This window comes from Apis cerana, linkage group LG14 (genome assembly GCF_029169275.1).
Source record: "Apis cerana isolate GH-2021 linkage group LG14, AcerK_1.0, whole genome shotgun sequence".
Classification (NCBI taxonomy): domain Eukaryota; kingdom Metazoa; phylum Arthropoda; class Insecta; order Hymenoptera; family Apidae; genus Apis; species Apis cerana.
Window position 1 is genome coordinate 10,572,774 of NC_083865.1, and position 23,116 is coordinate 10,595,889.

Consider the following 23,116-nt stretch of genomic DNA (forward strand, 5'->3'; position numbering starts at 1 on the left):
CTCGAACGGGAACGGAAGATCGAACCGGACGATTTCCTCGCTTTTTATCTCTTTCGCTAGCTCTCCTCGCCATCATCTCGACGTCACGAAACGAAGAAGAAAAAAAAAAAAAGAAAAAGAAGAAAAAAAAAGAAAAATAAATAAAGTTCGATTTCCATCGTTGGAAATAGATCGATAGCTCGAGTATCGCGATAAAGAAAACTTGTCGATCGTGCGAATTAATCGAGTACGTTGGAGATAAGCGACCGGACGGTGGGGTCTTCGCATTCGATGCATAGATTCGAATTTCACGCGAAAGCAAACGTCGGGGAGGGGGGATTGGACGCGACGCGGAATAATGGAGAATAAACGGGGAGAAAAATTTTCCCGGTTGATCCGATTGGAAAAGGAGCGGCGGTGTTGCATCCGAGCCGTTACGGAGAAAGTGCATATCGGGCGATATCGAGCAATGCAGGACAATCGAGATACCGCATTCAAAGTCCATCGGCACCGTTGACCGAGGTATTAAAGGTCGGGCAAAAATAACGCGAACCTTGGTTTCGCTTTGTCTTTTATCTCTCTCAACATTCCCTCCCCCCCTCCCTCCCTCCCCATCCTTGTTTGTTGTCAAACTTTTCCAAGATCTTTAATTCCAAGATCGATAATATCATCCAGGATCTGATTCATCGAGGAAAACGATTCTATAACGGTTTCCTAAATTCGGCACGAGGTGGAAAGGGAGCGGGGCAGGGGGGTGGGGGAAAGCATCGACGCGAGGTGAATCTCGACGATCGAGAGAGAGAGAGAGAGAGAGAAATAAGATTTCCGCGCAACGCGTCAGTTTTAAATAGTCGTGACTATTCTTTCGTGACAGCTACTTGTTTATCCTTCTTTGCATTTTTACGATTCAACGGAGGGAGGAGGGAGGAGGAGGAGGAGGGGAGGTGCGCGCGCGGTCGCGCGCGACACCTGGCTCGATTATTTTCGTATTTAACCATTCTGGCGCGCGCGGGCTTATCCGGGGAATAAATAAAGGACGCGAAAAAAGAATGCGAGAAGAAAGAAGGAGGCGAGAGAGCGAGAGGGAGGGAGAGAGAGAGAGAGAGTGAGTGAGAGAGAGCGCGAACGAGGGAGAGGGAGAGGGGAGAAAAAAAAGAGGAATATCTGGCGAAGGCCGAGGCGCGAGCGTTCTCGTCGCCATCCCTCTTTGAAAGTACTGACCACAGACAACTCCGGCACGCGGGAGGGAGATAAAGAAAAAGAAGGAGGAGGCGGAAAAAAGGAAGAAGCGCGGTCAGGGAGGGAAAGAGCACGGTGAGCACGGCGAGAGGGAGGGAAGATGGGCAATAAAAATAAAGCACCGTCGGCGGCGTCGGGTTGTGTGCGAGCCACGGACGCCGAAGGGGCTGAAGAGCGAGGCGCGTAGCAGTTGCGTGGCTCCTCCGAGCGCACGAAAGAAGCAGAGCAATGAAAGAAGAAGGTGCCGCTGGTGAAGGCGGGCAAGAAAATAAGAGGAATAACGAAAGAAGCAAATAAGAGTCTCTCTGTGCTTCTTCCTCTTTCTCCTCCTCCGCCTTCGCCCCCACCACAGTGGCGTAGCCTCCTCTTTCTCGTGGCTTTGCTCGCCGGCTGGTGGGGAGAGGCAATGAACAAGAAGAAGGCGAGAACCGGGACCCGCGGAGAGGGAAATCCTGGCATCGACAGAGAAAGACACCGAAGGAACGGGAGAAAGATGGTTGGATACCGACAAAGACGGAGTTTCGCTCGCTCCCGCGAGATGGAAGAGGAGAAAAAGCGAGGACCAAAGAGAGAGAAAAGTCTGACAGGCCTTGGCTGCTGCAGCCGCTCCGAGCCGCGTTGCCAAGTCTCATTTGTTTATCATAGTTCGCCGGCCTGGCCTTTACTATCTTGAAAAAAATCACGTCCCAATTTTTTCCATCGTCCAAGATTGCGTTCTCGTCGATCGAGAGGATCGATCGCTTTTTCCCGTTCCACCGATCGACCGTGTGTCCCTAACGCGCCGCCACCGTGTCCTCCGCTCCCTCGTTTTTCCATTTCCATCTCGATTCGCGCCAACCGTGTACAGCGCACCGCTACTCGAGTATTAACGTAACAATGGGACAAAAGTTTGGGGGAGATTCGTTCAAGAAAAGAGAGAGAGAGAGAGAGAGTGCGTGTCGCTGCACCAGACCGTCTGGCGTCACGGTGGAATACAAGTCGAATTGATACAGCCGTTCTTCGATTACGTAAAACGGAAGATCGAAGAGGTTGGGACCGATTTTTTGCCGACTTTCGTTCTCGTTCTTTTCTCCCTTTTTTTTCTCTCTTTTTTTTTCTCTTTTTCTTATTTGTTTCTTCTCCACTCTTTACTGTTATTCTTAATCTTCCTCGTCATCATTATCCACTAATATCACCACTACCAGCACCGCTTCCATTGTCGCGTGGACTCGTTTCTGAGTCATCGTGCGTGCACGCACGCACTCTCGCGCGCGCATGCGTATTTAACGTGCACGCGTTCGTGCTTTATACTCTGCACGCGTATAAATATGTATACGCGTACGTGTTGCGTACAACGAACGTCGGCATCGTGCATTTACACACTCTTCCTCCCGCCCCCTCCCTCCCCCTCCGTCCACCCTCCCTCCGTGCTCCCCCTCCTCCCCCCGTCCCCCGGTTGCCTCGCATTACAATCGATTTGCATACAAATATACCGGGCATCTCGATGGGTGGTATGTTTATTAGCAAATCCACGTGGAAATTTCTACCGCCTTATTTACGGCCTCTTGTTTTTCGGAAACACGCATCGAACACGCCATTAAAACGAGCCGGCCTCTCCTTCCGTTGTCCGACAGGGAAACGAAACGCGTCCGTTCCGTTTAATCCGATGGAGATCAACCGATGGGGAATATCTCTCGAACGTGTGTGTCTCCTCCTCGTTCCGAACGCCTAACTTTAAGATATGCAAATATCTGACGAACCGGATTTCAATAGAGTGCTCTTTACTTCTCTCTATCGGAGAACCATCGTATCGTACGATATACGCGTGCACACGCGTATGCAATAAAACGGAACGGAGACGTGGAACGCGGGTAAGGAAAGGAAAGGAAAGGAAAGGAAAAGACGAAGGAAATAGCCGAGATGGAAATAAGCGATACACAACGCGACGAATCGATCGGATTTTTCAACATTTCGTCACATCCGTCATCTCCGCATCAATTACAATTCCGTTCGGTGACGGACGTTCGATTACGGATCCTCGTATCGGAGAGAGAAGGTGGGAGGAGAGGAGGGGGGCAGGGGGGCGTACGCGCGTTAGAAACAAATCCCCGGAAAACGAGGGATCGAATCGACGATCGACACTTTTCTCGGCTCGAGTTTCGAACTTTCCACGTTCCACGACCGCGAATACGAAATCTTCTCACGAGAATCCGATCCATGATCTTGGACGAAGTTGGTCGCTAAAAAAAACGCGTAGCGGTCGATAACGCAATGCTCGAATTATCCCATTATATCCCCCCCGCGTATCCGTTTATCCGATCCATCGCAGACGCGTTTCGCTCGATCATCCTTCGTCCCTCGCCCCTCCCTCCCTCTTGCCCTTTATACACGGTTTATTTCTCGAAGAAATTCGAGCGAGTCGAATCTTTTCTCTCCACGAAATCGTTACGGCTGTGCGTACGGCGTGTCGGCGTCGTCGTCGCGTCATCTAGTTTTTAGCATACCGCTCGGTTCGTAACCAAGAAGATCCTTTCTCGACTAACGGTGTTTCCATTGACTCGGACGATCGAGGAGTCCGCGTTCTCCGGGCCGTGGCAGCAGTTATCTTAATCGGCCGGTTGGCCGGCCGGTCGGTCGGCCGGCGGATGATTGGCGATCGATCAGCGTTACGTCGCCGAGTAATTATCGATCGAGAGAATGGGACGGCGCGATGCGGCGCTCGTCGCTCGCTCGGGGAAAAAGCACGCGTGTATTGAATTTAAGATCCAGCTGCATCCATGTAAGAACGTGTCGGATTACGCGCTAGTTCCCCGTCTTTTTCCTTCCTCCCGCCCTCCCACTCTCTCTCTCTCTCCCTTCGTCTCTTCTTTTTTGCGCTCTTTAGGTCGCGCTACTCCGACAGCCTGTTGCAGAACCACAATCTCGGAGAACCGAACGAGCATGGCGTAAGTGAGCGAGTGAGCGAGTGAGCGAGTGAATGAGTAAGTGAGACTCGCCTGCTATTACATTAATTGAGTCGAAAACACGAGGACTCGCTTCCAATCCCTATTTCTTCTTCGATACCCTTCAATACGAGACGCAACGATTTTTTTTCCAATCTAGAGTTTTCGCTTTGATTAAAATAATCGCGGAGCAACGCAGCAGCCTTGGCCGGGGTGGCGCGTATCACCGTCTCGTGGCGGTGGTAACCTTGTTGTAACCTGCGTCACGATATTTTTTCTCTCTCCTCCTCCTTTTTTCTTCTTTCTTTTCTCTCTCTCTTTTTTTTTTATCACAACGTCGTATGCCAACAGCCGACACGCCGACGCGTAGACCCGGTCGTGGCCACGGCTGCGGGAAGGTAAGACAATATGAACGGGTTTGTCAGTGGTCAGTTCTCCCGTCGGAGATATACACGGAGTATAGTTTCTTTTTCGCCTCCTCTCCTCCACCATAGCCGTTTAACTCGAGCAAGATATTTTTACCACGTATCCACGTAACGCGCAGCAATGCTAACGTTTCTCTTCGAGTTCTCGAAATGATACGTTCTCGTATTGGTATAAATATATATATATCTATATCTATCTGGTTGTCAGATGATCGCGACGACAGTGATACGCGGTACGAAACGAGAACATTCCGAGGGAACGATAAAAAGCGTAAGCTCTCTCTCTCTCTCTGTATCGCTGTAACGTTTGCACAGTGGATCAGCAAGGTATTAACGTGGCGATAATCGCGCAACCTTGACCGAGTGCACGACCGATTGCTGAATCCTCGACACTGGGGACGGCCCTGAAGCATTCGCGTAACAGCGTACAAATCACGGCCGAAGGACTCGAGAAGTTGATGTCCTTCGATTCTCGTTGTTGCTTCGGATCGACTTTTCGCGAAATTTCATTCTTCCCTCCCTCCCTCTCTCTCTCTCTCTCCTCCTCCTCCTCCTCCTCCTCCTCTTCCTCCACCGAACGCGTATCGGAGGAGGAGGGGGAGAGAGAGAGAGAGAGGGAGAGAGATGATAAGTATCGAAAGAAAGGGTCGCGACGCGGGTCTCTCGCGATCTTTAATTTATTTTAATAACGAGCACGCGATGGTATCGGGAGGGAAAGAGAGGCTGAGAGCTCGCGCGGAGGCTTGGACGGAATGCCGCCGACGCCGGAGTATTGTCGGAGGTCAGGTTCAGCAGCCACGATGCGTTCGTCCCCCCCTCCTCCCCACCTTCCTCACCTCCCTCCCCTCCCCTCCCAACCCGTTCGTTCCGTCCCTCGTCGAAGGCAGTCACGGTCGAAGATAAAAGAAAGGGGGTTCGAAGCCGAAAATATCGAGCCGCCTCCTAAGTAGAGAGAGGGAGAGAGAGAGAGAGAGAAAGAGAGAAAGAGCGGGAGGAAGGGAGAGAGAGAGAGAGCAGCAACAGCAGGATCGTTTGGTCGGTTGAAAAATCCGCAAACTCGACGTGTCAACGACCTCGTTTCTCGCGCCATACGCTCACTCACTCTCTCCCTCTCTCTCCCTCTCTCTCTCTTTTTCTCTCTCTCTATACAGGGTGTGTTTCCCGTCGTAACACGTGGTTACACGACTGCGTGTAAATAAACTCGAGACACAAAAACCGCACGATCGTAAACGATTTATCTATGAATGGCTCGTAATCTCACGAGACCGGGAGAATTTTTAGATTAGTTGGGCGAAAAAAGGAGGAACGAAGGAGGGGGGGAGAGGGGCGGGAAGTAAAAAGCGAGAAGCAATGAAAAAAATAGAAATGGAGCAGACGTTGTGGACGAGGGAGAAAGAAGAAAAAAAGGCTTGGGATTGCCGCGAGATTAGCAGATAATCTCTGGAGAGCGATAGCGAGGTACGTAACGCAATCGGTGTCTTGGCGTTATATCGGCGATAATGCGCTCTCTCCCGTATCGAGAAGCGATCGTCCACCATCGTCGACGACGCGCACGTGGACGATTCCCCCTGGACGAGAGGAGGATCCCTGCCCCTGTTTCAAAATTCATTTCGAGGATCGAAGACACATGAGGATCGAGGATCGAAGACACACCTGTGCGTGGCCAGATTAGCCGCGTATGGATGGAAACGAAGACGAAACCCGAATGAATCGTAGGGGAACGAACGTAGCGATAGGAGACGCGTGTGTTTAAAGGGAGTCGAGTCGAGTCGAGTCGAGTCGAGTCGAGTCGAGTCGGTTAAAAGTTGCGTTACGTCGAGCAGCGTGTACGTTCTTCGCAGTACTCCTAGAAGAGAAGGCTGTGGATGCTGCTCGTTGCATCCTGCATATATGTATGTTTTATGTCAGCGTGCATTCTGCATTTGCGCCGTTGCCACGTCCGCTGCCTTCTCCTCCTGTTTCTCTCTCTTTCTCCCTTTTCTATCTATCCGAGCCTCTCCGCAGCTTTCCGTCTCTTTCCCTTTTCACATTCGTCTCCTCGCCCTCCCCCCTTGCCCCGCGACCCGCTCCGCGACGGTGCCTGCATTTCTTGACATTTCTCAAACCCGTGTCCCACCTCGTGGTCACTGAGTCGTTGAACTCGAAAAACAAGAGGAAGAAAGCAGAGAGAGAGAGAGAGAGAGAGAGGGAGAGAGAGAGAGGCGGAGGAAGAAGTAGAAGTAGAAGAAGAAGAAGAGGAAGAAGAAGAAGAAGAAGAAGTGGAAGCGCGCGAATCCGGTCAGGAAAAATGAAGGCGAGGGATATATTTCGTCGATCGGGGTGTGCTCTCATTTCCTTTCTCTCTTTTTTCTTTCCCTCCCTCCCTCCCTCCCTTTTCTCTTGCACGGGACGCGACACGGGACTCCTTTCGTTAACGAAATTTCCCACGGCTCGACGCGCACCGCGAGCGAGAGAAGGGTCGGTCGAGTTTTTTGCCGGCAAAAGAATTTTTCTTTGAACGCTCCGCCGCGATCTGCATACGCGACCTATCTCTCTCCGTTTATCTCTTCTCTTCCTCCGAGCGGCCTGTTTCCTTCTCCCTCCCTCTCGTGCCGCCAACCACTCTCCCCCTTTCCCTCTCTTTCTCACTCTCTCCCTCCCTCTCTCTCTCTCTCTCTCTCCCCGCACACATGCAAATGGTGTGTTTCTCCATCTTAGAATCGCTTTCCTCGCGACCGTGGCTCGAGTAACTCGATGAAAAATGCTTCGCCGGTGCTCGCAACGGTGCAACGGGAGAGAGAAACAGAGAGAGAGAGAGAGGTAGATACGCGAAATTGTTCGGGACACGTTTCTCGCGGCGACTGGCAAGTGTCGAGTCTCCGAAGGAGAGGAGGTCGGTCGGTCGGTCTCTCTCGGTTGGAGTAGGTCGCGGCTGGCCTCGCGACACGTTTTCGGCCCTCCCGAAAAAAAGAAAGAAAAGAGAAACGAAAGAATCGTTTCTCCACGCATCGTCCACTTTCGTCCGTTCGTTACATCCCGTCCAATCCTCCGCTCCTCGACCCTTTAACTTCGTTCGTTCGAAGGGAATTTAGATTCGGGGAAGAGAGAGAGAGAGAGAGAAAATTGGACGAAGAATCAATCGGCGAATATTTTGCTTTTGACGTGCGGAGAAACGGGAGAAAAGAGAAAATTTTCGGTTCGACGCGTTTCCTTTCGTTTCGTTTCGTTTCGTTTCGTTTCGATTCGATTCGATTCGATTCGATTCGATTCGACTCGACTCGAAGAGAGAACGTGGTGGCGTGGAATGAACGCGGCGTATCGCGTCGTATCGTACGTGGATGCCGTACACGCGTTTCTCCCGTTGGGGGACTACGACGAAAGGATCTTTCTCCCGCGAGATACGTTGACTTCGAGCCGATCCAGTTGGCGGTGTTTCGCGCTCGAAGGAGCGCGTCGTCCTCGTTCTGGAATGCGTAGCGCTGGTGTACGCGATTCCGCGGAAGGACGGCTCTTTAGGAATCGGACGAAGAAGGTTTCTCCACGACGACGACGACGACGACGACGACCACGACGAACAAGAAGAAGAAGTAGAAGAAGAAGAAGAAGAAGAAGAAGAGACACGCGTACACACGTGGCGTGGATGGCAGGCGAGAACGCACGACCCGGTTTCGATCGATTCGATCAATTTCTTTTTCTTTTTCCCTCCCTCCCTCCCTCCCTTTATTCCATCCTTCCTTCCTTCCTTCCTTCCTTCCTTCTTTTTCGTCTCCCCTCCCCCTCCCGCTATCTCTGGATCAACTTTTCAGCATGGACGGAACGAACGATCGGGTGTGCACGAGCGTGTTGACGAAAGTCGACGAGGGGAGAGCGCGTGACGAGTGGTCGAACGAACCGTGACGGAGATCGCGCCGCCATCCAATGAGTCTCGGTTAGAAGTAGAGTATGTCTCCTTACCTCTCTCGTGCGCGGTTCTCTAGAGTAGGTGGATCACAGTTAAAACGCGGTGGTAGGAGCTAGGTAAAAAGATCACAAAATATGGCACACTGTTGCCCGAGTTCATCGTTCGCGGCACTTCGCGGCGCGGTTGCTTGCTATGTACTGGTGGGGGCGGCGAAGTACGGGTGGAGGAGGATGATGGCGAAGAGGAGGAAGAGAGAAGGAAAGGAAGGAAGGAAGGAAGGAAGGAAGGAAGGAAGGAAGGAGAGAAGGAAGGAGCACAGCTCGCTTCGGGAGAATCGAAGACGAGGAGAAGAGAGGCAGAGAAGACAGGAAGGGCAGAGAAAAGGAAACCGGCGCGTAGTACAACACGTAGTTGAGAGAGCGGTAATACCGGGAGAGACGAAGAGAATTCCTCGCGCGCTGTCAGCTGTCAATGCCGCGCACGTTGTCACTCATCTTGCGCCGTTTTTCCTCGCGTCCCGGTACTTGCGATCCCGTTCCTCTTCCTCCTTCTCGACGATCACCTCGCGATACATCGAACCATTCAGATCCAACGGAACGACATCCCCCTCGGCTCTCCTCCTCCTCCTCCTCCTAGTGGTGTTACGCTCCCGTACGCCCTCCACCGTTTCTCTTGGCCGCTTCGGATGATCGACTTTCTCTCTTTCGGTGTCGTCGATCTCGGCCTCTCTCGGGCGGCCTCCTCCGTTTTCTCTCCGATTCGTCAACGAGAAAAAATACGGCGTCGAATGGGGGAGAGGATGGAAGAAGGGAGAAGGAAACCTCGTACCGTAACGTTCTCGTGTACGTCGTCGTGGTCGTCGTCGTCGTCTTCTTAGTCTTCGTCTTAGTCTTCGTCTTCGTCTTCGTCTTCGTCTTCGTCTTCGTCTTCGTCTTGGTCGTCGTCGTCGTCGTCGTCGTCGTCGTCGTCTTCGTCGCACTCTCGCCTCCCCGTGTGCGTGTGACGCGGTGCGCGCGTGGTGTCGCGTGAAGTTGGTCGTGCGTGCGCACCTTGTGCTTCGTTAAAGAGTCTTTTCCGTATAAAATGCTGGGGCGCCGGCGAGAATCGGCCTGCCCGCCGCCGCGTAGGCTTCACGCCGGCGTCCTCGCGGCCGATTGGCCGGGTACCGACCGGTGGGGGGCACTGGCGCGAAGGTCCGAAGGTAGAATACTCGGCTCGAGAAGCTAGCAGAGCGGATCCACCAGAGTTTGCGGAGTGGGGTTGCGTCTTTGCCATCCCGCTAACTCGGGATCGTGCGTGTTTCATCAACACCGTGTATCTAATAGGGATGATGCACGGGATGGCAGCGTTTCGGCGCTGATCATCATCCACGACCGATCGTCCGCGTCGCGAGGATTAGCAATTCGTTGGAATCGTCTCCGCCCGGGCGGTTCGTTTCGAAGAGAGAAGAGTTGGATATCGATCGACGATCTCGAGATTTCGAAGCCGACACCGAGTACTTTCGTCGCTCGTTCGTGAATTCGGTTCGTTCGTTTCGAGGTCGAGGAGGAGGAGGAGGAGGAGGAGTTCGTTTGGAGATCTCGCGGGAGGGAAAAAAATGGAGAGCGAAAGAAAGAAAGAGGGAAAGAAGGAAAGAAGAGAAGAAAGAAAGAAAGAAAGAAAGAAAGAAAGATCGACGACGATGGTGCGCCGCGTCTTTCTTTCTCGCGGGCCCTCTTTGCCCCTCTTTGCCGCGCTCGATGCTCGCTGTCTTTCTTTCGCGACGACTTCTCATTCTGATCTCTCCGCTTGCTCGCCTTCTCTCCCTCTCTCCCTCTCCCTCTCTCTGTCGCTCTCTCCTCGAGGTTCTCCCGCCTCTCCGTCTCTCCCGTCCGCGTTGCTCGAGACCGGCCAGGCTATTCACCCACGCATGCACGAGATGACGATGACGATGACGCCGACCGTTCGCCGTTGCAACGTGCACGCTCTTTGCTCTTTCATCCGCCTTATAGGATAAGCGTGGTGCTGCTGCTGCTGCTGCTGCCTGCTGCCTGCTGCCGCTGCTGTTGCGTTCGTCCATGAGGAGAGAGAGAGAGAGAGAGAGAAACGTTTCGTTTCGCTCGAAATTCCTCGCGTAACGTCTTCGTCTTCATCTTTGGTTTTTCTGGAGTCGAGATTCGTCATCGAGGAATCATTTTCCGATCGATATCGTCTTCGACGTTCTCCTTCTTCCGGAGAGAAAGGTTCTTTTCTTTTCTTTTGTTTTCTTTTCTTTTCTTTTTTTTAATTTTGTTTTATTTTTTTCCTTCGCTTTCTTTCCAACCCCATCGACGAGGATCGATGCTCGATCGAGCGTGCGCTCGATTTTTTTTCTCTTTCGCTGCTCACCATTTCGCTGGCCTTGCGATCTATTCGGCTGACATTGGCACGTTGCGATTGCACAGCCCCCCTGACCCAGATTCCGACTCGGTTATTTTTTCCACGCGCCCAGAACATCTTTTTCTCTTCTTTTCTTCTTTTCTTCTTTTTTTTCGTCTTTATCTTTGCTCTCGTCTCGCTCGTCTCTCCCTCTCTCCCTCATTCCTTTCCCCTTTCCTTTCGACAACGCGTTTCGATCGCAAGTCGGACAAATTCCCCGATGAATTCGGGATGATTCGAGGAAGTCTCGCGTTTCCGTTTCCATTTTTCCCCGAAACTTTGCGGGACGAGAAGAGAAGAAAAGATGCTCGACAATCGGGCAATGTATAAATGTATTTCGAAACGATGAATGTTTGACGAGTAAGGAATAGCGGGGATTCGAAAATCAAAGCAGGAAAACCGTGGCGCAACAGAGTTCGTGATGCATAATTGATGGCGAACGGTATCGATTCCAGGTTTAAACTCGTCTAAACGCGAATTCTCTTCTCGCGTTCCTTTTTTTTTTCTCTCTCTCTTCTCCTCGTTTCTTTCTTTTTTTTGTTTTCCCCGCGTCTCGATTCGTTTTGGGGTTGGCGTGGACGGGGACGGGGACGGGACGGGATGACGCGCGCGTATGGCGCGCGAAACGGGCGAGCGAGCGAGCGGGCTGGCGGGCGTGGATTGGATCCTGACCTACGACTACGTTTCAGCGGGGAGCAGGCGAATTTTGTCCGAAAGTCAACGCGAACGAAAGAGCGGATTCGCAGGCCTTGGAGGTCACGAAGCGCGCTGCGGTGGGGAGGGGATCGGGTCTGGAGGGAGTCGAGGAAGAGAGGATACGAAGGAGGTGGTAGATATAGGAACGGACGCTCGAGGGAGTAGGAGAGAGAGCCCGATGGAGGATACGCTCTGGTGGAGGAGGACCAAGCGACTCCGGTTGAAAGAGGAGCGCGAGAATCGGCGGGGGCCAGTCGGCGGAAGAGAAGAGGACGAAGGAGTGGAAGAAGAAGAAGAAGAAGAAGAAGAGAAGGAGGAGGTAGAGGGAAGAAGAAGAAGAAGAAGCAGAAGAAGAAGAAGAAGAAGGGGGCTGATCTACCGGCAATATACACACAGAGGCGCACAGACCACGGCAAAACTCGGCAGTTTTGCTGTTCGATTTTGCAAACTTATATTTAGAAGGGCAACGATCTTTTGCCGCGGCAGCTCCGACCAACAGAGGAGAGGAAAGGTTCTGGGATACGCGCGCGGTCTCTCCCTCTCTCTCTCTCGCGATCGGCCGCTGAGATTTCTCGACTCTCCGCTCAGACCTATCCTCGGAGTACGAGTATACAACGTATCCGACCGCTATCTCCCACGATTTCCACGTTTTTCCATTTTCCTCTCCTCCTCCTCCCTCCCCTCCCCCCATCTTCCTCGATCGCGTTTCTTTCCCCACCCCCTTCCCCACCCATCGGTTCCCAGGAACACGCCGTATTACACGCCACCCGAATGTTTTGCATTCGGGTGGAAAGCGGCGCGGCGCGGCGGGATAATGGGTGTTGCGTACGCGTCACGTTTCGAGTTCGCAACAATTACCGGTGGCACGTAGGATAACGGTTGTTTAATAAGTTCGGTTGATACTCCGCTCTACTCTCGCGCGATCGAACGAAGAAACGTACGTACGTTGAATTCGGAAAAATATCGAAGCGAGCGTACCCGAGCATGCGAGTATACGAGTATACACGATGGAATCGGTCGATTTTTCTTTTTTTTTTTTTTATCGCGCGGAGGATGGAGGGAAGGAGAGATAAGAGGCGTACGATTCCTCTCGACGATTCCATCGGCTCCGAGCGTCTCGCTCGAGGACGGGGAGGAGGAGCGGAATCGAGAGGAGGCGAGATGATCTCGAAACGCGAAATCTGCCGGGGGGGAGGGAAAAGGCGCGCGGATGTTTGGGAGTTTGGCGTGATCGCGCATGACCGCCCCTGTGAATGTAATCTTATCGTGGCGAGCGATGCGGTGAACGCGACTGCAGAACGCGGAGCGGAGTCAACGAACGATAAAAAAAAAAGCGCGTAACCATACGCGCGACACAAAGAATAAACTCTATTCCGTGCACTCCTCGCCCTCCTCCCTTTCCCCTCCCCGTCCCTCCGTCCCTTTCCCTCCCTCTCGCTCGCTCCTTCCCAACTCTTCCTCTCCATCGTGGTCATCCACGTTGCAACTTGGAAGCCGTGTGTGGGCGCGCGAGTTCTCTCCTCCTCCTCCTCCACTCCCTTTCCCTTCTCCGCTCTCTCTCTCTCTCTTCGTCTCTCTCGGCTCGCCCCTTCCCTCCTCCTCCCTCCCTTCCCCTCCCCTCCTCGTTTCGCTCCTTCTTTCTTTCTTTCTTTCTTTCCTTCTTTTTCTCCGCCGACCGCGCTTGGGGTAGGTCATGGCGGAACCGCGCGAGCGAATGACGAGGAAGGAGAGGGAGCGAGAGATGGAAAGAGAAGAGGAAGAAGGAGGAACAACCGTGCAACGTACGTACGGCTCGTACGTAGAACGTTGGGCCGCCGCCGCCGCCGCCGCCGCCACCACTTCGTAACCTTCCTTCTCTTTCTCTCCTCGCCTTTGCGCGCTTTTCTCCTTTTTTCGTTCTACGCCCTCCTCGAAAATTCCCCCCGCCCCACCCCCTCGACGACGACCGAGTCGTCATCCCTTAACGGACGGATAGTTTCGAACGGGGGGGGAGGGGAATCGAACCTCTTCTTGGAAATTTCGCTATTTCCGGTACTCCCTCTTCCGCGAGGGGGCGAGGAGGAGGGAGTTGTCTCGGGAATTCGCTTTGATTCCGAAGATCGAACAATTCGATTAGAAGCGATCTTAACAGCCGGCGCGGGGGCCGGCGTTATTGTTAGCGATCATGCGATCTGAAAATCATAGAAAATTACTGAAAAGCCAGGAAACTTTGTACGTAAAGAGAGAACGTAGTGGAGGGTGGAGGAGAGGGAAGGTAGGATGGTTGCCCCTGGACTTGAGATGTCGTAATTTTGCCTTCGCCGTAACGGCTACGCGGCACGGAAGTGTACCTCTACTACCACCTCTTCCCGCCCTTCTTCCGAGTCTTTCATCCTTCCTCGGTTTTTCTTCTTCCGTTCGAAACGGAGAAAGATCTCTCTCTCTCTCTCTCATCCCCTTCTTCGTAACAGTAGAAGGGTTAGGCGAAACAATGCAACGCGCGTGAACGCCGTTATTTAAATAATACGATGGAACCACTTGGGGGTTGAAGACAAAAAAATGGTTGCGCCCCGAAGGGGATGGCGCGGAACGTGAGAAACGCGGTTCTTCCTTTCCTCCACCCGGCTTTTCGTTCTATCCTTCGTGTTTTCTGATATCGTTCCATGATACGAAACGAGAACGACGATTGACGACGCGCGAATTCGGGAAACGACTCATCTCGTCGCGTCTTCGTCCGTTCTCCACGATCCGTTCTCTTACGTCCAATATCGATTATGTGCCAATATCTTCGATCTGTTCTCATCCTCTCCTCCCTCCCCATCCTCGTCTTCTTTCCCTTCCCCTTCCTCTTCTTCTTCTTCTTGCACTCTCTCCTTCTCTTCCTCTTCCTCCTTCTCTTCGTTTCCCCGTGGCGCGGTTCCGGTTCTGGCAGCTGTCGTCGCCCCGATTCAAAATCGGGATCGTGGATCGGTCAAGGGTAAAAAGCCCATCGTTGCCGCGTAACGTTACCTTCGATTCGTTTCGAACCGGTTTAACGCGGCCCGTGTTGAGCAAGGAGCGAGAGACTCGGGCAGGGAGAAGAGTTTGGGCGCAAAAAATTCATTTGAAAATGCCGGAGGGTCGCGCAAAGGTGTCGAAATAATTGGATTTTAATTTTCGAGCCGGTCAAAGAACAAAAAAAAGAAGAAAGGAAAACCTCTCTTTCTCTTCCCTCTTTCCTGATCCCCCCCCTGATCGAGAGAACCCATGAGAATCGCTCTCTCGCGACGAGTGTTTATACAACGTTGCGCCGCATCAACGTTTCCTCCACTTTCCATCCTCCTTTCTTTCTTTCTTCCTTCCTTCCTTCATTCCCTCTTTCCCATCTTCCGTTCCGAACCACCCTTTGTTCTCGTCGTCGAATTCGTCGCTCGAATCGCGATCCTCCTTTTTTGTCTCACTCTCTTTCCCCCCTTCCCCCCGTCGATCATCGTCACGCTTTCGCTTTCGCTGCCGCCGCGGAAGAAAGGGATGTGTACCGCGGTTCGTGTCGCGAGCACAGCCGGAAGCGGACGGTTCCTCGGCCGGGCGGGGAGATTCACGATGCGGTTATACGCGAAGCGGCGGGCGGGTTATACAAAGGAGGCGAATGTTTTAATTAAATCCCCTGGAAAACGCGAAAACTTCGCCATCGTGCGGCGTTTTTGCGATTTTCCCAAAGTTTGCCAACGTCTCGCCCTCCCCTTCGGCCAGTTTCAAGGTGGCGATAGACGAGGAGGGGGGAGCGGAACCACCACCTTTCCACCCGCCTCCCTCCTCCCCTCCCTGCCGCGTGGCGAGGAGAATAAAAGAAGCGGGGGGAAAAACAAAAGAAAACGCGGTGGCTACTTAGCGAAACAAATTGTTGCTTTTCGTGCTACTACTGCCTCTCCCTGGTAGGAGAATTTAAAAGTTTTGCGCGAGAGCCGGGGGATCTCTCTCTCTCTCTCTCTGTCTTTCCGTCTTTTTAACTGTTCGCCGCACCACAATTCTTCTTCCCTTTTCTTTCGACGGGCGGACGAAAGACTCGTCTCTTCTCGAACGGATAGTCCAGAGAATTCGATTCACGGCTCGTTAGCGGTGTTTCCTTTCCTTCCCTTCCCTTCCCTTCCCTTCCCTTTCCTTTCCTTTCCTTTCCTTTCCTTTCATTTCGGTTCACTCCTTCTTCTTCTTCCCCTCGTAAAAGGACAACGCCATATACGAGGAGAGTCGTACGTATCGATCGCGACAGAGTGTCCTATTAAATCGGTTGCATCGTGCGTGGAATACGCGTATGGAACAATTAAACGCTGTATTGTCTCGCGAGATGTATGTATATATATATGTATATGTATACATACATATATTATATATATATTATATACATATATATTATATATATATATATATATATATATATATATATATATATACATATATATATAATATATATGTACATATGGAAGATACCGTTGTTCGAGACGCTCGGTCATCTACCTATTATGTACGGTTTTATCGGTGAAAAAGTGCGTCTCGGTCTCCTCCACTCGTCGTAAATCGTAATCGTAATGGTTACGCGTAATGGATCGATCTCGAACCGCCACGGCGGTCAAACGTCAAATTTATCGACGATCGAGAGTTGTCGTTGAGCAGTTTATCGTTCGTACGAACGATTCTTAGCATTGAAGCGGTTTCTTAATATTAAAAATATATAATGAATAAGTGAATAAATGAGTAAATAAATATCTGCGAGAGAAGAAGCGCATACACGCACGTAGAGCATGCTGGAGCTGCGATAAGTGTAACGAGCAAAAAAATGGAATGGGGGAGGGGGGGTAAAAAAAAAAATAATGCCAATCCTCGGATCCCTCGATTCGTCTGCTTCTCCAGAGTCGGAGAATCGAGGCGAAGAAAAAAAAAAAAGAAGAAGAAACAGGGGGGGAAAAGAAAAAAAAAAAATGAACGATTCGTGCGAATTATCGTGAGAAAAAATTTCGCCAGAAAGGAAACGATTGCGTAAACGCAATCGATATAACGTGCGGGAGATTTTATTATAATTATAATTACACGTGTGTATGGAAAAAAGAGGAGAAAAGAAAAGAAAAGATTAATTGGATGCGCGAAAGAGAATCACGACGAGCCTTGCGCGTGTACGAATTGACGAGAGAGAAAAAAAAAAAAATTAACAAATAAATGAAAAGAGTGAAACGAGAGAGAGGAAAAAAAAATAATAGCGAGAAGTTGCAGGAAGCTGTGCGACGAGGAGAAATAATAAGGGGATTTTGAACGGGCTGAGTGTTCAACTCACTCGTTGCAGGGTGGACCAGCATTCCTCGAGGGTGCGTTCGCTGATGTTGCCCATTCCTCCGCCTCCGCCGGCGCCTCCCGCACCTCCAAGTCCCGCCGCAGAGGCACGAGACTATCGGGCAAGACAGGAGGCTCGTGTTAGTTCACTTTTCTTTTTCTCTCTTTTTTTGTTTTTTTTTCTTTTCTTTTTTTACACTCCGCCAGTGCTACGCAAAATCGCTTTCTTTCCTAGAAGATATCGAGACAAGTCGACGGGACGAACGCTACGTATAAAAGTTCGATCGAACGGGGAAAACGATCCAAAAAAAAGAAAAAAAAAAAAGAAAAAAAAGGAAAAAAAAGAAAGAAAGAAAGAAAATATTTGGCAGTGGAAACTTGTTGAACGGTCAGTTCAAAGGAGGAAGAAAAAAAGAAAGAAAAAAAAAAGAAACAAAAGAATGATCCGCGTTGTAAAAGTGACGCTCGGACGCTCGGATCTCGTCGCTCGCTGTTCGTCCGCGAGCGAAGTCGTTCAACTTTTTCCACCGCCATTTATCGTCCATCGTCATCCTTAGTCATCCTTCGGTCCGTGAAATGGATGGCGTATACGTATCGTAAAATTTGCGACGAATTCACCGTTGCCCCCCGTCGTGTGCGTGTGCGTGCGCGCGTGTGTGCGCGCGGCCGAGCGCGCGCGTGTACATAATGGCCGTGAGCGAAAAAGGTTTCGGATTCCTATTAGCGGTGAGACCGAAGCGGATCTGCGGGGATATATTTACTTAGTTTCCTCGTATCGAAGCTCGCGGACTGTGGCATCGCAGAAGCACGCCGCGATATTTTCTCGAGAACATCTTCTCGGCGTACCGTATGACGTATGCGTATAGTATTATCTGTGTTGCGCGGGTCAAGAACCCCGAGAGACGACGTATCTGCATCTCCTCGCATCGGTGTGCGTGGGCCGCGTTTGCATTTGTGGCCCCGTGACTCTAATGTGTGCGTGGCTGGCTGGCTGACTGGCTGGCTGGCTGGCGGGCTGGCTGGCTGGCTGGCTGGTTGCTTGCTTGGCTTGCCTTGCCTTGCCTTGCCTGCCTGCCTTGCCTGCCTGCCTGCCTGCCTGCCTGCCTGCCTGCCTGTTAGCTGGAGCGCGCGCGCGCGATCTCGCGCGCAACGTTCACTCTCTCTTGCTCTCTCTCTCTCTCTTGCTCTCTCTCTCTCTCTCTCTCTCTCTGTCTCTCCCCCTCTTCCTCTTTCTCTATCGCGATCACTCTCTCACTCTCCCTCTCTTGCTCGTTCCACGTAACACGCGGGTTATATACGTGTGTATATACGCGGTTGGTACGCGATGTGGTAAGTCAACGTATATTCCGATGTGCGTGAACCATGGTCAGTGTATCTCGGTACAGTCGCAGATTCAAACGGTCAGCGAAATTGTCGACGATGTAGCGCGATTTATTGAAAGTCATCCAGTTAAGCCGATACGGACGGGAACAGACCGCGGGGGAGGGGCGGGGGGAAGGAGGGAGTCCTCCTCCAACCTGCCGATTATTCGCGTCTCTTCTTTTCTCTCCTTTTTTATATTATCTTTTTTCTCTCTTTCTTTCTTTCTTTCTTTCTCTCTCTCTCTCTCTTAGATGGAATCGAATTAGATCGAACGGACGGGGGGGGAAGAAAAAAAAAGAAGAAAAAATTGGACGATTTTAGGACGAGGGATTGGAATCGGCAGAACAATTCGAGTTTCGACGCGACGCGACATTTTCCAGTTTGCGTGGAAAGGAGCGTGTGGAGAGAGAGAGAATCATTAGCATGGTTATTTTCGCGGTCGTTATCGAAAGCGGAACGAGCGTGCGAGAGAATAAAAGAGATGCGTGAGATCGAAAGAGGAGACGCGTATTTTTCTCCATCGGTAGAAACTGTTTGAAAGTATTGTCCGGCGTCAGTCGGCTCAAGTGAATGACCCTATTTATCGGCGCATTATGCACTTTTATCGCGGTTGCCTCGTCCCAGTTATTTATCTCTTCTCTTCGCAGCTTACGGACGGAGAGAAGTACTACGGACCGAGATCGAGAAAATAAAAAAGAAAAAAGAAAAAAAAGAGAAAAAGAAAAGGAAAAAAAATGGAGAAGATAGAAGGAGAGAGGTGAGAGAGAGAGAAGGGAGAGGGGGAGAGGGGGAGGAGGGGGAGAGGGGAGAGGGAGGAGGAGGGCAAAAGTAGAAAAAAAAGAGGGGGGAAGAAAGAAAAAAGAGAAAGAGGAAGAAGAACGGAGAACGAGCGTTACATTCCCTTCCTGCTTGCTCGTCCGCTTTCCGTCCCCCGAAATCGTGTAATGATAAACGCGTTACGCTCTCACCTGCAGCTCGTTGACGAGTTTTTCCGTGAGGCTGGCGTCGTGGGAGTCCTGGCTCGTCGCGCCTGGACTCAGCATCGAGTTTTGAGAATTTTGTTGCTGATTGGCCGTCATGTTCATCCCGGCGAGGGCACCGTTCTGAGCGATGCTGCCGGCCATGTTGAGCGCCTGTTGTTGCAGATTCTGCGTCAGGTTTTGCGCCTGCTGTTGCAGATTCTGGGTCAAATTTTGCGCCTGTTGTTGCAAGTTTTGCGTGAGGTTTTGCGCCGCCTGCTGTTGCAGCGCCTGTTGGCTTAAACTTTGGCCGAGGTTCTGGGTCAAATTCTGAGCCTGTTGCTGCAACGTTTGCGACAAATTCTGCGCCTGGCTTTGGATGTTTTGTTGCAGGCTCTGGCTGGCCTGGCTCAGATTCTGGGGCTGGTTGAGCAACTGTTGCTGTTGCTGAGGCGACAAGCTCGGAGTGAGGCTTTGCGCGAGATTGTGCTGCAATGTTTGTCCTAGGTTTTGTTGCATGTTCTGCGTCAACGCTTGCGTCAACGCTTGGCCCAAGTTTTGATTGAGTGCCTGCGCCGCTTGGACCGCTTGGACGGCCAGCGACGGGCTCGAGGCTTGGGACATGGTCTGTTGCGCCTGTGCCAGGCTGTGAAGGCTCTGGGCCATGCTCGACGCGATGGCACCCTGGTGATCGGCCTGCGGCGAAGGTGTGGTGGACACCGGGGACGATTGATGCTGCCCCCCCTGACCCGTTTGCTGCCCGATCGACATCGCGTGCTGTTGTTGCTGCTGCTGCATTTGTTGGGGGCTGGTCGTCTGCCCTAATCCCGAGGCCGCGTTCGCCTGTTGCACCGCCTGCTGCTGCTGCTGCTGCTGTTGCTGCTGCTGCTGCTGCTGCTGCTGGCTGAGCGGGCTGTGCAACTGTTGCTGCACCTGTTGTTGGTGCTGTTGGGTCGCGTTCGAGATGGGGCTGTGCTGTATACCGGGCGACTGTTGGGGCGGGCCCCGTTGAGGTTGTTGCCAATAGTCGGACATTTTGAATACATGTTGCCGGAGCGCGTGAAGATTGGCGGCCGCCGCAGTGACGGCCGACGCTTGGACCTCCATTGGTTCCGGCTCGTTTTCGAGGTCCGGTTCGGGCGAGCTGCAAGGATCCTCGTCTTCCTCCTCGTCCTCCCTCTCGGTGATGTCCTCGTCGTCCTCGTCGTGGATCCTGCCCGACCTGTCACCCTCGGCCGATCCCCCTCCAGCAACACCAGCAACACCACCGCCACTTGCACCGCCGCCACTTCCGCCACCTCCACCGCCACCTCCACCGGCTCCACCGCCACCTCCTCCACCTCCTATCCCACCCCCCGAATCGCCAGAGTGGAGATGATTCCCGGGATGATGCTGATGCTGTTGAAGGTGATGGTGTGGCGGATTTCGCGAGTCTGGATTTTGGACCTGTTGCTGCTGCGGGTGATGGTGGTGATGATGATGATGATGGTGATGCTGCTGCTGCTGCTGCTGTTGCGGCTGCTGCTGCGGCTGCGGCTGTTGGTGGTGTTGTTGTTGTTGCTGCTGCTGTTGCTGCTGCTGCTGCTGCTGGTGCTGTTGTTGCTGTTGCTGTTGATGGTGATGCTGTTGCTGGTGGTGGTCCAAGCCAAAGTCGGGTTGGGTTTGCGACTGGGCACGTAGGTCCAGGGCCGCCGTCGCGTCCGAAATTTTGAGGCCTTCGCGAGAAGCCCGGGCTACCCCCTTCCGGCGCAGCTTGCCCGCTTTTTCGCACCCCTTCCGGTAAGCAGCTCGACGGCCGGCACACTTCCGCGCTCGCCGCCGTTCCTTCCTACCTTCCTCCTCTCCGCTCTATCCTTACCGCGCTCTCTCTCTCTCTCTCTCTCTTCCCTTCTTCCTTCTCTTCCTTCTCCTTCTTCCTCTTCTTCTTCTTCTTCTTCTTCTCCTCCTTCTATTTCTTGTTCTTCCCTTCCTCTTTCGCTCAGCCCAGGATCCTTACCGCCTTAAGGACAACGATCCTCGGCTCGACGTGGGCGGCGGGCAACGTCAGTTACTCGCCACCTGCTTCGACTTCCCCGGCCTGCTGCTGCTGGTGCTGGTGCTGGTGCTGCTGCTCCTTCTGCCTCCCGCTACTTCTTGGCTCATGAAACTCTTTCCCTCGATGCACCTCTTCCCTCTTTTTTTTTTTACCTCTTCTTCTTCTCCCGCCGCTTCTCACTCCGACTCGGTACTTGCCCTCGGCCTCCTTCCTCGCACCCCTTCCTTCTTCGTTCCTCGTCTTATTAGCCAACACCGCCGATGACGATGATGATCCACCCTTCGCCTCCTCCTCCTCCTCCTCCTCCTCCTTTTCCTCCTCCTCCTCTCCTTCTTCCTCTTCCTCTTCCTCTTCCTCTTGCTCTTGCTCTCCCTCCTCTTCTTCCTCCTCCTCCTCCTCCTCCTCCTCCCCCTTTGTCCCTTCTCTCGATTCTCTTTCCCGTAACTCCCGTAACACTCGATGATCCAAAAAGATCGTCGTACGCGCGTCGCGTATCCGATGGTACGATGCTTCTTCCGAGTCTCGTCTCGTTCTTCCCTCTCCCTCTCTCTCGCTCTCTCTCTTCAGCTCCTCCTCCCTCTTCTCGTTCCTCTGGTCTGCATTTGCGTTGATACGTACGTCGTGTTTGTATATACGCGTACACGTGTGTGCGCGTGTGTGTGCCCGCGTGTGGGTGCGTGTGCGTGCGGGTGTGTGCGTGTGCGTGTGTGTGTGTGTGTGTGTATGCGTTGGTGCCCGATGAATCGATGCGCGCGCGAATGGACGTCCTCCGTTCGTTAGCGGAGAACACCCTATTTCTTTGTTCTATCTAACTTAAAGTCTATCATATACACTTAAGTTCAGGTTAAAATTCAGGATTGCCCAGCCCGGACGGTGTGAACGAGGAAGGACAGTCCGTGCAGACGCGAAATTCACAAATTGTTGGTCGAAGAGTTGATCACTTGAATTGGAAGATTGCTGGTTGGTGCTGTCCGCCGGGTGAGAAATCGCACTCGCGGATGACACTGCTCGTCCCGTTTTGCCCTGAGTAGTTAGTAGCCCCGTGATGTCGTTGTGCGTGTTGTGTGCGTGTGTGTGCGTGCGTGTACTGCGAACGTGCAAGCCCTTTTCTCCTTTCCTTCTTTTTCCCCCCTCTCTCACTCTCTATTTCCTCCCTCGGAATTTCGTTCGGAAAAAGGGACTCGCGCGTCGGCCGTGCGATACGTCGTCGTGTCAGATGATTTCTTTGAACCGGGACGGCAGTTTTTCACCTCCTCGTAGGGATTTCGTTCACTCCGTTCGTGACACCTGTGTCGAGTCTCCAAGATTTCGACATTCGATTCCTCTCCTCCTCCTTTTTCTTCTTCTTCTTCCTCTTCTTCTTCAATCCTCGCGTCGATCCTTCGATCCTTTTTTTGTTTCTCGTTCCTTCTCCCCTTTTCTTCTTTCGCGTCTGTTCACGACTGCTCCTCGAAATGCGACTCTAGGGTATCTTTTTTTTTTTTTCTTTAACTCTTTAAAAGGAATTCTATTCGATTATCGATTAACCGCTCGTCGTTACCGATATCGTCGATGGTAGTTGTGGTTGCTTCTTATTATCGTTTAGGTTTAATAATATTGCACTTAGGTACACTCGTTTTTTGAACACACTGAAATATATATGTATGCGGCGCGAGGTTCTTCTCTAACGAGCTTCTTCTCCTTCCTCTTCTTTCCGATTTCTCACTCGCTTCTTTTCTTCTTTCACACTTTCTTCCTCTTCTTCCTCTTCTTGCTCTTCGGATCTTTTTCCTCTTCTTCTCTCCTCTTCTCTCTTGTTCTCTCTCTCTCTCTCTTGTTCTTCTTTTCACGCACTCTTTCCCTCTGCTTCCTCTTTCTCTCTTTCTCTCTTTCTCTCTCTCTCTCTCTTTCTCTCTCTTTCTCTCTCTCTCTCTCTCTCTCCGCTATCGAATCACTTCCGTCGC

At 52.1% G+C, this 23,116-nt stretch overlaps 1 protein-coding gene across 28 annotated transcripts in view; it reads right to left on the bottom strand.

Moving 5' to 3' along the window:
- The window catches only part of LOC107999833 (zinc finger protein 384), a 71,152-nt gene extending 48,654 nt beyond the window's left edge, over positions 1–22,498 (bottom strand). For 16 of the 28 annotated variants that reach the window (XM_062084875.1, XM_062084869.1, XM_062084881.1 and 13 more), the window contains exons 1-2: positions 19,148–20,986; positions 16,822–16,932 (exon numbers count right to left, since the gene is read on the bottom strand). In XM_062084875.1, the coding sequence (XP_061940859.1) occupies positions 16,822–16,932; positions 19,148–20,245 (1,209 nt within the window). In that variant the 5' untranslated portion in view covers positions 20,246–20,986. Of the gene's footprint in view, positions 1–16,821; positions 16,933–19,147 lie in introns of all 28 variants that reach the window. The other 12 variants (XM_062084884.1, XM_062084886.1, XM_062084887.1 and 9 more) reach the window with 3 other exon arrangements.
- Between the last annotated feature and the right edge of the window lie 618 nt (positions 22,499–23,116).